The 14905-nt window shown below is 35.1% G+C and overlaps 2 protein-coding genes across 2 annotated transcripts in view; one reads left to right on the top strand and one right to left on the bottom strand.

The window, feature by feature from the left end:
* LOC111394296 (ER membrane protein complex subunit 2-like) overlaps window positions 1-10944 on the bottom strand; it is a 13731-nt gene extending 2787 nt beyond the window's left edge. Inside the window, exons 1-6 of the mRNA XM_023020047.1 lie at window positions 10539-10944; window positions 9278-9342; window positions 5905-5953; window positions 3663-3757; window positions 145-230; window positions 7-66 (exon numbers count right to left, since the gene is read on the bottom strand). Coding sequence (XP_022875815.1) covers window positions 7-66; window positions 145-230; window positions 3663-3757; window positions 5905-5953; window positions 9278-9342; window positions 10539-10725 — 542 coding nt within the window. The 5' untranslated portion in view covers window positions 10726-10944. The remainder of the gene's footprint in view (window positions 1-6; window positions 67-144; window positions 231-3662; window positions 3758-5904; window positions 5954-9277; window positions 9343-10538) is intronic.
* Window positions 10945-12520: 1576 nt separating this feature from the next.
* Window positions 12521-14511, top strand: LOC111394295. The gene is made up of 6 exons (XM_023020046.1): window positions 12521-12866; window positions 12995-13086; window positions 13183-13452; window positions 13547-13813; window positions 14025-14214; window positions 14261-14511. Exons 1-6 carry the CDS (start codon window positions 12521-12523, stop codon window positions 14509-14511), a joined length of 1416 nt encoding a protein of 471 aa, XP_022875814.1.
* Window positions 14512-14905: the final 394 nt, after the last annotated feature.

Here is a 14905-nt window from a genome sequence, read left to right as displayed (position 1 = left end):
GATTACATTTGTAGGGATACATAGATTTCAGCTAGTTCCCTCCACGCATCATGATCTGCCATGAATCTGGGGAAAGACCCAACAGTCAGAGATACTCTACATTTTCAAAACATATAAAGTTTGAAGCTTCAAAGATTTTCTCACATTTCGAGATATTTGTTGAGCAACTCAATTGCCCCGGAAATATTGCCTTGTGCCTTTGCCAGGGCTACCCTCCTCTTGTGAATTACCTGAATGATAAATTATAAGGGTCTTTTATCCAAAAAAAAACTATGAAAGGCATACACTTATTTCTGACTACGAAAGGCATACACATTTTACACATCATGATGGGATTTATCAAACAGAAATGAATTTTTTTTACTAAAAACAGGGAAAAATATACGGAGAACAAAATAAGTGGACAAGACATCCACTAATAGTAGAAACAACATAGAAAACTACATGGTATCACCTAGTTCCCTAAAACCTAAACAGAAGCAGGGGCGGATTTAGGGACCGGCGAGCTAGGGCGGCCGCCCTAACTGGATTCGCCGGGGAAATTTTTTTTTTGCTGATAATAGATGAAATTTTTAGATTATATATTTGATAATTCATATTAATAACAAACATATCTGTTAGCTTAGCTGGCTAGCACTTCCTTTTATTGAATTGGAGGTCCTATATTCAAAACTCTTCAAGAGCAATATTTTTTATAATTTTTGTATTTCAACAAAACAAATGCAAGGAAGGTGATTCAAACCCGCTACCTTCTTTAAGCATATTGACCACTTTACCATTATGACACTTATTGATTTTTAGTACATAATGTAACAAAATAATATATATTCAATTTTACTGGTTTAATGCAAGTAGAAACATTTTAACTGGTGCTTTGTCCCACTTCTTGATTTTCTTTTTTTTTTTTTTCTTTTTTTCCCCCTAATCAATTGATTTGAGAGTTTAATCAATTAATGGTAGATAAATTTGTAGGAAAATTGGCCTTAGTATTATAAAGAATCTTTCAACAAAACTTATTTAATTAATAAAAGGTTCCACTTTTCGTTTACAAAAAATCGATTGCTAGAAAGTGAAATCATATAAGCACATAAAATTGATTTAAGCACATAAATAATTTCAATTTTGTTAATATAATAATACTAGTTTAATTAACTTTAATTGTAAACTGAATATTGGCATTTTGTTAATATATATTGCCTATTTAATTGAAAAATAAATGAAGACATTTTGCAGATTATGGAACGATTTTTTCATCTAAAATGAAAGTTCTTACCTAGTTCTAGTTCTAGTGGTATATCTAGTTCTTCTAGTTATAATCCATATGATTTTTTTAACATTATTTAATTAAATATTAATAAAAAACCCTGCTATAACGAACGTTGGCCGTTAATAGTAAGCATTCAACACTTGCGACCACCCTAGCTGAACTCAACCCTGGATTTGCCCCTGACAGGAAGTGTTTAAAATCTTAGTAGACATCCAAAGAGACGCCAAAAATAATCCTATCCCAGAATCTAGTGCCATTCCCTAAAAAATTCTAGCATTATTGCTAACCATATAACCCCAAAAGATGGCTAAATTGTAGACTTCCAAATAACTTTAACTTCTTTAGCCAAACCAAGACCACCATAATACCGAGACAGCATGGTAAAACAGGTTCAATACATCATGTGATCAATTTCTGCTTCCACTGACAAGTTGGTTCAACATCTCAAGCCCAACTTAGAATGCAACACAATTTGATTAAATCGATTCAACATCATGACAGAAAAAACACCATGAATGAGACAAAAGGATGCACAGTCTCTTCTTTTGGATAATATAAGTAGCATTTTAACTTATCATGACCCACTAACCAAGCAAAAACTTCAGCTTTGGTGGGAATAGAACCAAATGAACATTAAAGGAAGGAAATGAGAAATTTAAGAAGAATCGCGAAGGATGACTGGAAGAGATAAATGAGTGGTTCAAAAAAAAGATCAGAAGAATCTAGTCTTAAATCCTCTCATCCTTCGAATCTACCCAATTTGGGAAATCCTCAAATATATTAAGCAAAAGAATTAGTTCTTCCAACTGTTTTGTCACAAAACACTGACGAGAAATACGAAATCTCTCCAAAAAAATAAAAATAAAAAAGAGGAAATAAAAACTCTTAAGAATGGAAGTAAAACAAAATAGCCAAGGAAAATGAGTAGCAAAAGACACATATATATACACACACCTCCTCTCCACATCTCTCAAAGTTTAACCTTCTTCCCATTACCAACCTCCAATCTAGTTTAAGAAAGAAATTGTTGAGTAAATTGTGATACATGTTTCCAAGTATTCCTAGACGCAACTCTACTACCCCCTTCTTTTGTAATACACCTATCCAAGCAACACCAATGTGAACCAAGTATAATTTTGGGTCTAACTTCTTTTCAATCAACTCCTCACATACCACCATCCTCCTTTTCGATCTTGATAACAAATAACATACCGAAGACACAATGGAACAACATCAAATTGGCACCACCTTCTATGATACACTTGATTTTCGTCTTTTGCTTCAAAGACCTTTCCTCTCACATTAAAAGATCTTCAAACTTGCATTTCAAATAGCATCATTCTTATAATTTAAGAGCTTGACTTAAATCAGATTCTTTTCAGCCTTTTCCAACTCCTCAGTTTCCGTCTCGTAATCGATGTTTTTTCCAACCTTAAATTACTAAAAACTTCTTTATTCCTACTCCAGTATTTCCTTAATAACCTTAAGCTTCTGCATAAATTCATACAACTTGCTACCATGAAGAACGCCTTTTGAGCGTTGTTTAAGTGCATTACTAAATAGCTTACGGTTATGCCACACATTTCAAAAAAGGAGTTGACCCTCACATAAAAGGTGAAGAATCAATTACTATTGAACAAGGATTTGAGACTCCCTACAGCAAAAAATGTTGTTTTTTTTTTTTCTTTTGGATAGGTGATCAAATAATTTTATTAATCAAAAGATAATCCACGGGAAGTGTATTATTAATATATACAAGAAAGAAACGACATGAAGTTAGACAGGCCTATATGATTAATAGCTGCAACATTAAACCAAGAATACAAAGTCAAATAAAATAATTCTCTGATCTACCCTGTTAGCCGTGTTTGGTCTTCAAAACGACGACTGTTCCTTTTTCTCCACACACATCAAATAATACATCTCGGAATAAAATCCCACAGAAGCCTACTATCCTTATTACGAAATTTTCCCCTCTATGCCCGCAACACGTCATCTGTACGCCTAGACAACACCCAATCCAAATGTTGAAAAGCCAGAATGCCGTTCCACAGCAAAACATGTTGGTAGACATATGGTAAAAAGATCACTCCACTTGATAGTGAACCAAAATATGTACAGCTAAGAACGAACAATATTGCCTCTTGAGTTTGAACTTGAGAGATCTGCATTCTTCAATGGTGGGTCTATCGATTCTACTTCTTTGATAAATGCATCAAAATTGTACATTTTTCTATCTAAAGCACTCAACGAGTCACCACGAATTTTTCCCTCGCACTACTTACTACATTAAAATAAAACCACCCCCTGCCCACCCAAAAAAAAAAATAATAATAATAATAATAATAATAATGACCAACCCAAAAAATGATTGACCTCCAGTTTTTGTACCTACCGGATCAAGCTCATTGTCCTCCAAAAGGCTCGAGTAAGCTTTTTCTGCCTCTTCGTATAAACCCTTGGCTTCAAGCAATAATGCTTCCAGCCTACCTGTGATTATATCACAACAAAACTTTTGAATAATATAGAGCTATTTTATTGAAATCAAGAAACAATTAGAAGTCAAAATAAATAAACAACTGTCGACATCAGCTTAACAAAACAGCTTGTTAGCCTCTTTTTTAAAGTCAATTAGTAAAATATTAACAACAAAAAGATGGAAACAGAGACATTCTGCAAATCAATGAGAAAATTGAACAGGTAGCTCAGTTCAACAAATCGAGCCACTGGCTCTAAAACAGAAATATTAGCACAATAAAATAACTGTGTAATGACATGTGTAAAATACATCCTACCAAGGAATTCAGAATCATTCATTAGTAACTTGACTGCAAAAAGATCCTTAAGAGGTTATGAAATATTCAATGCCTTGCATGTGTCAACTATACTTTTCATGAAAGGGCATTTGTGCCAATCATAGATCGAAGAAAATCAGGGAAGAAATATGTTTGTCGACGTCCTTTGTTTTTGCAATGTTTGGGAGATTAATAGGGGGAAGGGGAATGAAGATAAGGGGAAGGCAGTACAGCAATGCAAACACAGTTTTTTCTAGATTGATCATCAAAATGATCTAACCTGTTCAAAGATTCAGCAGCATTCTTTTCAAAACGAGTTCTTTCATTAAATGAAAGATAAAGCTTCTTATGTATGCGTTCATACAAAAAAACAGATGTAGATATTATAGGTAGAATTATTTTTCAATTTTTTTTTATCACGTCTTCAATATAGGAAATGTTAATTTTTTTTAAAAGTACCCGCTGGAGTGTAGATATATCGGAGGTTTTGCACTATTTGCATTCCCTTCATGCCAATTTGTTATCATTTATCTTGCTTATCAGAAAAATAAAACATGGAAACATACTCAAATCTGCCAGGCAATAATACGTTTTTTACTTTTATTTTCACTAAATTTGCAGAGACCATCAGAAAGTTTTTTCTTTTGAAAGAATTTAACAATTTTAAAATTAGAAATCCGGAACACAGCTGTGCATATGACCCATTAAGTCCTAAAACTACTGAAGGAGATGAAAAACCATTTGCCAAGGAGTATTTCAAATCATGGAGGCACAAGTTGTTCTGGAAACACTCCAGAGGGGCCTAACACTATGACTTTAATCTACAATCATCTTTAATTTTGCCACCGGTAAATATTTACAGTTTCATAGTTCATGTATATATGTAAGATATTCACAAACAAAAATTATGGTCACATCCCTCAGGTGCAACTCAAATTCAGTGAAACCAGAAAACCAAGCAAACAGCTTACAAGCATAACCATGCCAGGACAACTTGGCTATATGATGTCATCCTATTTCTAAATACTTCACGTGACAATGTAAAAGTAAAAAAATACAAAACCTTACAAGTGGAACTCAACAAAAAATTAACATCCACCTTGCAATTTCAGGAGAATGGCAAGTAATGCTAGACTTAAAATTATAAACCAATCATAGCATATCAAAGGTCCACCAATATAATACAATAAGCTGAAGGTTACCACTTTAACAAACCAAACACGGAAGCTCTCTGGTTGTTTAACTAGCCTTCAAGTTGTTAATGTTGGGCAAAATGATGTTGTTTCCAATATCAAAGAGATAAACACTATTCATATATTAAGTAGTTTCTATCAAATGTTCTTTCATATTATGTACCAAGTATCAACCAAGCCATCACTCCAGAAAGATGATCAATCATTCAATCCCAATAGTCTATGTAAAATAAGAATTCTCAGACACCAAACAAGCATAAAAATGGAACATCTTCCTACCATAGCAACATGGAAAGCAAGACTGATGCTACAGCATTATTGCATTATCACCCACATTCTCCAAATATCCAATGATAACAGCGTCTATATTAAGCTTTAGCTGGTGAAATTGAAAACAACCATGTACAGGACAAATATGTGACCGTAAGCATATAATATGATTGACAATACCAATATTTGCCTTCATACAAAGTCAACATGTATCATCAGCATCGATATAAGTTGGTAGAAGTGTGATCAAGAAAAGTGAGAGAAGAAATCGAGCTCATAATTACTCGCATATCTATAAGATAAGTCACTACCACAATAAGACATAAGCAAGCTTGTATAAGTAACTAAATGCACTTAGCAGCCAGTTAGATCAACTCACCAACCCTTTTACTCTCTGGAAACTTTTCCGCTAAAACCTTTATGTAATCCTGCAAAAAGTTTCATGGATAAACAGCATAAGTCCATGCTCAACGCTATAGATTGATTAACATGACTGTAAGACTGCCAATCAAGCACAGAGTATACTAATCACTCATTTGTTCAGGACATTATAAAGAGAAAATCCACAAGCCAAAACATAAAAATAACGAATAACATGTTAAACCAATTCCTCATTTAAAGATAACAAATGATAAATATTGAATGCTAAACCATGTGGTTGGACTACCTTATTTTATGTTATTGATGCGTGTAGCAAGAAAAAAATAAGAAAGAGAAATAGACCATTTTTCTGGTCACTTGTTCAAAGAGGATTTTAGAAATCTTGTTCATAATAAGACTTTTCGTTTTCTGAACCAACAATTAACAAGCATTAAATTGGTTGCAACCAAACCCCACAGAGCTCATTGGAAGAAAAACCAACCACTGCATGTCAGCAACGTATTGACAACATGTTTGACTGTTAAAAAAAGGGGGATACGCCATGTGGCACCTCCGATGGGATCATGTCGACGTCCAACACGCATCAAATACCAACACACCGAAACTATAAATGTGTCGGTGCATCATAGAGAAAAAAATTATCATAATCAAAAACACTTTAGCCGATAAAATTTTAGATTCAATATAAAGTTATTAAAATATATAAGACTCATGAAACGAACAAAATTTCAGAGAATTGACTTATCCATGGATTCCTAACATTAATTGATCTTACTCTAAAAGAAAATTAGCGTATAGATAGATCAAATTTAGACTTCACTATCAAAAAATTAAGCAAGATGATTTCACATCCAACTTTCATCAGGTGGCAAACCTGTAAATTGCAATACTTAGGATTGTACAAAAAATTGAAAAATAGACGGAGAGGGGAATGGCAATATCTTTTTGTCTTTTTTATTTTGGATAACTCAAAATTCCACTAAACATGTGCTAAAAGCAGGAGCAAACCCATATACAGAGTAAATACCAAAAGATTACGAACCATGGATGCATTCCCATGTAAAGACTTTCTCATGATAAACATGGGTGAGAAAAAACATCAAACATAATTAAATACAACAGAATGTTTCTCATACTTACTGAACTCTTCAATGCAAGTTCTTGCTTCATTCTAACTCCTCTGCTCCTGTCGATGATCTCCTAGGCACTGTTCTCCTTTCATTATCTTGGGAATAACAATGCTCTAGCCTCCTCTTGACCAAAGACATCCTAGAAACTAACCAAATGTTATCCCCCTCACAACTAAGACTAGCGTTATCTCCCGTTTATACCGACTTCAAGCTTCTTTCTTCAACATTACCCAATATCCCATCACCTGATCTAAAATAATAAGGATCTAAAATAATAAGAGGCAAGAGTCGTAACCTCTCCGAATAATTACAAAAAATTCTATTATTTCAATTATTCCATTGTAGGCCAAAAATGATCTAATTCAATTCTGTGATGCTCGAACTCTTGATTCCTACCAGCATACCCGTGTAAGCACGATACGACACGGCACAACATGGGTATGAAATATGGGATGGACACGGTAACCTAGGAACGAATTTTGGGCATAAAAATGAGATAGGAATGAGAATGGCAGAAATAAAGGTGAAATTTGGGCTGCCAACAATTCTGGTACGTGAGAAATTTTGCGGGCTACTAACAATTCGGTTTGCGAAGTTTGGTTGGATAAATCAGTTGCTGCCGGCAAATTCGTTGGTTGTGTTCTTGGGAGATAGACAATCTCTGCTCTTGCTTCCAGCAAGTGAACTATCAACGATTGGCTTCTCTTCTTTATTCTTTATTTTCCCTTTCTTCTCTTCCCTTTTTTCCTTCTTTTCTCTCTGTTTCTCGATCTCTGCCATTTTCTTTCTCATCTTTCTATTTGGTAAAGTGAGAAATGGATAGAATTGAATTGGTTTTGTGGCCCACTAACCCCAATTTGCAAAGTAAGTCCTCAAACCTTCATATAATATAAGATTTAACACTTTATTTCCAGTAATTGAAAACTAAATCCATAAATTTCTATTTTATTCATCTCTAACCCTTAAGTATTTCTAATTGTAAAATAAGCCCCAATAAAATCACTTATTCAATTAAACAATTTGCCACCTAATTATTATTTAATTTTTTACATGTGAATTTCAGGAAAAAAAAATGAAGTTCGAGGACATACCCACTTACTCGTGTCCAAAATTTAGATTCTTTTTTAGCAATGCCTTTGTATCCTACATTTTAGGAAATAAAATATATGACACTTAGATCCGTTCCCGAGTACCCGGTACTCGTACCAAAGTCCAAGCACCATAGATTCAATTCCACCTGCCACTCAGATTTACCAACCCCATTCTCCATTGCATAGTTCCCCCATTTCCTTAACATCTCTTCAGCCTCATTCTTCTGTGGCATCTTTGAGCTTTTGTGTTGATAATCCATAAATTGCAGATAGGACATATAGTTCCACTAAGAGCATTTAGTACAGCAACAGAAAGGAATTGACACAATGCTACACCCTTCCTTAGACCCAAAAGGATCAAAACTTAAATAGAACTTGAGGACTCCCCAGAGCCTAAGTCTAGCAATACTCATTGGTAACTCAACTTCAAATTTTATTTCCCTTTGGAAAAGCATTTCATTCATTGGACATCCTGTACTAACTATCCTCTAGTTAAACCTGTTTCAATTCAATTTGTAAAAGGACTCCATCAAACTAGCATGTAACTTCCTTCTTGTAAGAAAAAGGGGTCAACTTAGCGAGGCTCCTCTCCAAACTAGCTGCAAAGAAAGCCCTCAATAAGCTTAACCATGTTACAAGCAAAAAGTCGTTATCTAATTTGATGACCTTTTGACACTTATTCATCACTATTAAAAGTTACAGTCACCTCCCGCCCCCACAACCTTAGTACATCAAAAAACTTTTGGGCACAGTTTGAAATTATGCCATCAATTTCGTAGCCCTCGTAGTTAAGAATGTCAATATGAAAACTTTCCACAATCTTGTATGCAAACTTCATTTTCTTAGACTTAATTCCACAGTCTGATATAGCGAAACTAGATTAAATTTAACACTGCACACAATTTATCTTGGCATATCTAATCCCTGGAAAGGGAGGAGGCTGAAGAGGCTAGATTGGACGCAAATTACACTTTCAAACCATAAACGTTCAATAATAGTTAAGTTGAAAGGGCAGTTTGTGCAGTCTCGGAGAAAATAATAATAATGGGAATAGGAATCTTCTATGATGGAATTATTATGAATAAGGTGGATGTACTATAGCGAGTAATCCAAATTTAAGCTGTTTAACGTATTTAACAAAGATGTCTACCTTTGCCAAATCAAGATGCTGGCAATCCATAGCTGTAACGGCCACTTGCTCGTACAAAGTCCATTCTACATTTGGAAACGGGAAAAAGGAATAGGTCATTTCGACATCCCATTCATTAAAGAATAAGGTGCAAAATATAGAAATGTACGTCAAAAGATGTAATGGTTAGCTTATGTTAAGTAAACTGATGAGTCAGCAACCAGAAATATTTAAAAATCAAAGATAACCAAAAACTAGAAAAAAATACACATTAACCAACATCGAAGTCTCAAATTCTAGCAATCGTCCAACTATGGTGGAAGGCACATAAGTCATAACTAAACCATGGTATAGAACTTTCTAGAGAACAAGGGTGAAAAGGAATATGACAGGCTTACAATTTGACTATTTTATTAGGCATGGTAGATTACTCAACCTCCACATAAAAATCCCTAAGAGATTCATGCATTTTAACCTTGTTATTTAGAGCTTTTTGCTTCTTATGGAGAACACATATATCAATCGTAGTTAAAAGAGAATATCAGCTGGGTTCCTGAGAGGTGGTCCCTCGTACACATTGTGAAATCTATCCATGATGTCAGTCAAATTTTGGCAACTCTAATTTTCTTCACATTACGTGGTGAGTCACCGTGAACGGTAATCTTTAATCATGTTGAGAACTAATCACCAGAATCTTCATGATGTTATTCATGTACTTGGGTGCCTATTTTTTCTATTTTACTCGTCATGCAAACTCCAAATAAGCTACAAGTCTTTCACCTCTTAGTAAGGTGCCTCTTTTTGCTTTTCTATTCAAGTAAACTAGCTACCTGATTTGGAAGTGGGTGGGAACGGACGAGAAACTTAAGTAAAATAAAAGAATTTCTTGGTCTAATGTTTACATGTTTCTTATGTTCTAAATTAATGTGAAAATGTTGCCACTAAAAAGACAGGAAATTGAGGGGTTTCCAGATGAACACGAGAGAAGAAATTCGGCATAATTCATTCAGAATCATAAAAATCAAAATATCTCAGACAAGCTGAAGAAAGCCTGTCATACTCAAAATTTCATCAGATAATCTCAATTGAAAAGAACCAGCAGAAATCTCATATGATGCTTACTGCAACTACCTTTATATTAACTGTATCTAATAATTAGCTGAAAAATATCCAACCGCCAGTATTATTTTGCTTCAGAATAACGATCTAAAACACCCAGATCCCATAATCCAAAATTAACTCTTTTTTCAGACCTAGATTCACAAAAAGAAAAAAGCCATACCTTCAGGGCCAAGAGCAGATCGCTTTTTGGGGTTGTTAAGGATCGACAAGCCATACTTCAACACATTAAAAGAGCGCCGAAGCTTGAGCTTTCTGACGAGACAGAGGTACTCCCACTCGCCTCCTCCTCCATTTTCCACTTGGCTCTCCAATCTATTCACGTGTTCTTCCTCTGTTTTGCTCACCATCTTTCCTCTATCCCACACCGTTACAAACCCTCTCTAGATGTATGTAGATTACTGCGAACTGACTATGTTGTAGTAATCGCGAAGCCGGCGGAATGTTGGATCTGTCGTTTGAAGGGGAGAGGAATTTAGAATCGCTTGTAGACGTCACCACTTTAACGTTAGGGAAGTTCGCACGTGTAGCTGGTCTTAAACCTTTAGTTTAGGCTCATCTTGTTTGAGTTTGAGATATTTTAAGAGAAAATTTCATATACAGAAGATTAAGTACAGGGTATTTCAAAAATAAGAAAATAAGTATCATATTTCACCAATCAGATATTAGCTTAAAAATGAATACAAATATTAATTTAATTTAAAATGAAAAACAATCCCGAAGAATTAGCTTGAAATACCGTACCAGCAGGATTCTTCATAAAAAGAAGAAATCATCTCTCAAGCTGATTCCAATAGCCAGAAGATCTGAAAATACATCCAAATTACCGCTCGTGAAAGTAACGATAAAATCGAAATATGGTCACAAATTTTAGTCGCTGGGTCGTATTACGTCGGATTAAAACACGGTCCCTTGAACAGTCACTCATTACATTCATCAGGTGTGTAATTACGATTTATTCATTATAATTTATAGTTTATTCATGCTAAACAAGTTTCGATTGATGAAAATGTGATTTTTGACGGAACTGTGATCATGAATATCGTACATTGCTGTTCGAAACTGTTGTGACCGTTATGAAAAACATGTGATCGGCTATTCATAAGATGTGACCTCATGCAATTAGTACGCATGGGTGTTTGTGTCTCGGAATGTGTGACGTGTGACATACTACATCTGTGTCATGTGATATTAATGCTCTTGTTTGAATCTAATCATATGCGGCAGATCTAAACTTAGTTACCGTGACTGATTATTGCATGTAATTGTAATTTAATATGCATATGTAACATGCATGTATTCAATATGTGACCATGACATTCAAGATACGGCATGCGTTTGCTGTGACCTGTGATCATTTCACAGAATTGTGACTGACATGCAATTAACTGTAACCAATATACAAAGACTTGTGGCCACTCTTCAACAGCATGTGACAAATATGCAATGACCTGTGACCTCTCGTAAAAAAATCTGGGAAATAAAAATATGTGACCTGCATGTATTCAATACGTGACAATGATACTTGAGATTCGAGATATGTTTGTTGTGACATTTGACCATTAACATAATTTTGACCCCATATGCAACTAGATGTAAATATAATTGGATGTTTGACTATTCATGTTTTTGCTCATTTTGCAGAAATGAGGTTAATTCACGTATGTCTGTTGAATGGATCACAAATATCATTGGTGTTAATTGATCGTAGTTGCGGGTATTTGAGACTTGTCGACACAGTTATGGAAGGGTTTAGCTTCGACCCTACAAAGTTGCTGTGATAATGAAGTATGTCTTGAATTGTAATCTACCTCCAATAACAATCAAAAGTGACGAGAATGTCTTGTCTTACATGGTTTTGTAGGATATGAATCATGACCCTGCCAAATATCCAATTCAAATCGAGGTTACAACTGTAGATATTGAAAAATGGCCTATTGCGCTATCAGTTGATGTTCAATCGAATGAACATGGGTTTTCATTAACAGTTATGTCATCAGATATATATAGAGCAATAATGGATCCATCGAGTGACAAGGTTGAGCATGATATCACAGTTGTGGCGGTGGCAGATACTAGGAAGGAAGAGTTTTCCATAACGAGGAGATAATGAAATTGAACTTGTCGTTTTATGCAATCCAAAAAATGTTTGAGTACGTGGTTGTTCGGTCTGATAAGAAAGACTATCTCGTGAAATGTTCACGTGATGAGTGTAGTTGGACATGTAGAGCATCGAAGTTAGCCAGAACAGATATGTTTAAAATCAGACACATTGCAGAAGGTCACATATGTGCTTCAAACATCGTACTCAGTACTCATAGGCAAGTAACAAAGACAGTTGTGTCAACCTGCATTAAGTACAAGTACACATCATCGCGCACCATATACACACCGAACAATATACGCAACGACGTGCTGCATACATATGGAGTATCATTGAATTATGTCAAAGCTTGGCAATCTCGAGAGAAAACTCTGAAAGTGCTAAGGGGTGATCCAACTGATTCATTCAATAAGATACCAACATTTTTTTCGTGCTACAACAAACAAATTCTGAACCAATCACAAGTCTAGAAATTGATGGTCACAATAGATTTAAATATTGTTTCATGACACTAGGTGCATCTATATGGGGATGGAAACATTGTAGGCCAGTTGTTGTGATTGATGGCACATATCTAAATGGACACTATGGTGGCACCTTATTCACGGCATGTACACAAGATGTAAATAACAGCATTTATGTACATGCTTTCGGGATTGGGGATAACGAGAATGATAGCTCCTGGACATGATTTTTTAGACAGTTGAGGAAAGTATATGGGGATAGAGACGATTTGTGTTTTGTGTCGGATCGTCACAACAGCATCAAAAGGGCGATTGAAAACGTGTATACGGGAACATGTCACGAGATATGTTCGTACCATCTACTACAAAATCTAAAATCGCGGTTCGGGAGATCGGGACAAAATATAACACAAGCATTCAGTGCAGCTGTTCGTGCCTACACACTGTTGGAATATGAATATTACATGCAACAACTCGACTCGATTAATGAGAAGATAAGAGGTTATCTGGTACTATACTATACGTTGTCTTATGATGATATTTACATAAATACGTTTAACATGATACACTATATGATATACATTTTCATGGTTTTGTTTATAGGACGAAGTTGGACTTGAGAGGTGGTCACGTTTCCACATGTCTTCAAACTGGTATTCCACAATGACATCGAATATTGTGGAGTCGGTTAATGCGGTCACAAAGTCTGCCAAGAACTACCCTATTATAGCTTTGTTGGAGTCATTAAGACAAATTCTACAATCTTGGTTTTGCAGACACAAGGAGGACGTCCAAGGCACTTTTACAACCTTGTCAAGCAAGTATGAGAAGAAGATGAGGGAAATGAGCACAGATATGAGAAACTTGAGGGTGAGGTTAAATATTGTAACCTAATCTATAATCTGTGACTTACCTGAACTGATCCGTGACATGTGCTGTGACTTCTGCTGTGATCTGTACCGTTGTGTTTCAGTAATACTTGTGCAATATTATATATAACTACGTGACATGCAATTTCATCTGTATCCTACTTTTTCATTATGTGACTTATTATGTCTATAACTTGAATCTATATCTGTAGGTTTCCCCTATTAATCAGGCAACGTTCTCAGTTAGCGGTGAAAGTTTCTCTTTCGTTGTTGATATAGAAAATCGGACGTGCACATGTAGGATGTTTCAAGTTGATCAACTACATTGTCCACATGTTTTAGCTGTGTTTGCGAGTATGAAGATGGATCTATATGAATACTGTTCCTACTACTACTACACAAGTGAAGCATTTAGAAATACATACCAAGAAAACATTTTTCCTTGTAGGAAATCCAGCTGAATGGATAGTACCAAATGATGTCCATGACATGGTTGTAATTGCACTTAATCAAAAGCGAAGTTGTGGAAGGCCTACTAAGAAGAGATTCAGACCAGCGTATGAGGAAAATATAATCGTCAAATGCGATCGGTGTGGTGAAAGTGGTTACAATCGTAGAACATGCAGCAACTTAGTTCCGTTAAGTCAAAACAACAAGAATAAAGAGAGGAAGAGGACGAAGACTGGAAATACACATTGACATATTTTTTATAATTCCCTCGTTTTTTCATTCAATGATTTTTTGTAAATATAGGATGCACAACATTGGATGACACATATTAACCATATTATAACCAATACAATGCTAAGATTTTTTGCAATGCACTTTAGATATTCGACAAGAATGTGTGACCACTAGCACGTATGAGAAACTCAACGAATGTATCACACATGAAAATTTGTAGGAAAAATTGTTATACAATCATGCAGTGAACTGTGATCAATATGAAATTAGCTGTGACCAAGATGAAATGATCTGTGATCATTCTTCAATAACCCGTGACTAGTATGAAGTAGCTGTGATCATTATTAATGACATGTGACCAGAATGCAGTGATTTATGACCAATATATAATGATCTGAGATCAGAATGC

The sequence above is a fragment of the Olea europaea genome, chromosome 5 (genome assembly GCF_002742605.1).
Source record: "Olea europaea var. sylvestris chromosome 5, O_europaea_v1, whole genome shotgun sequence".
Classification (NCBI taxonomy): Eukaryota; Viridiplantae; Streptophyta; class Magnoliopsida; order Lamiales; family Oleaceae; genus Olea; species Olea europaea.
Note: the sequence above shows the minus strand (reverse complement) of the source record. Positions and strands in the feature narration are given on the sequence as shown.

Bases quoted from the DNA above. Each gene is read 5' to 3' on its own strand.
- LOC111394295 (XM_023020046.1), top strand. From the start codon at position 12,521: ATGTTTGAGTACGTGGTTGTTCGGTCTGATAAGAAAGACTATCTCGTG. The intron at 13,814-14,024 runs GTGAGGTTAAAT...CTATATCTGTAG, and splicing joins CAGATATGAGAAACTTGAGG to GTTTCCCCTATTAATCAGGC. The intron at 14,215-14,260 runs GTGAAGCATTTA...TTTTCCTTGTAG, and splicing joins TTCCTACTACTACTACACAA to GAAATCCAGCTGAATGGATA.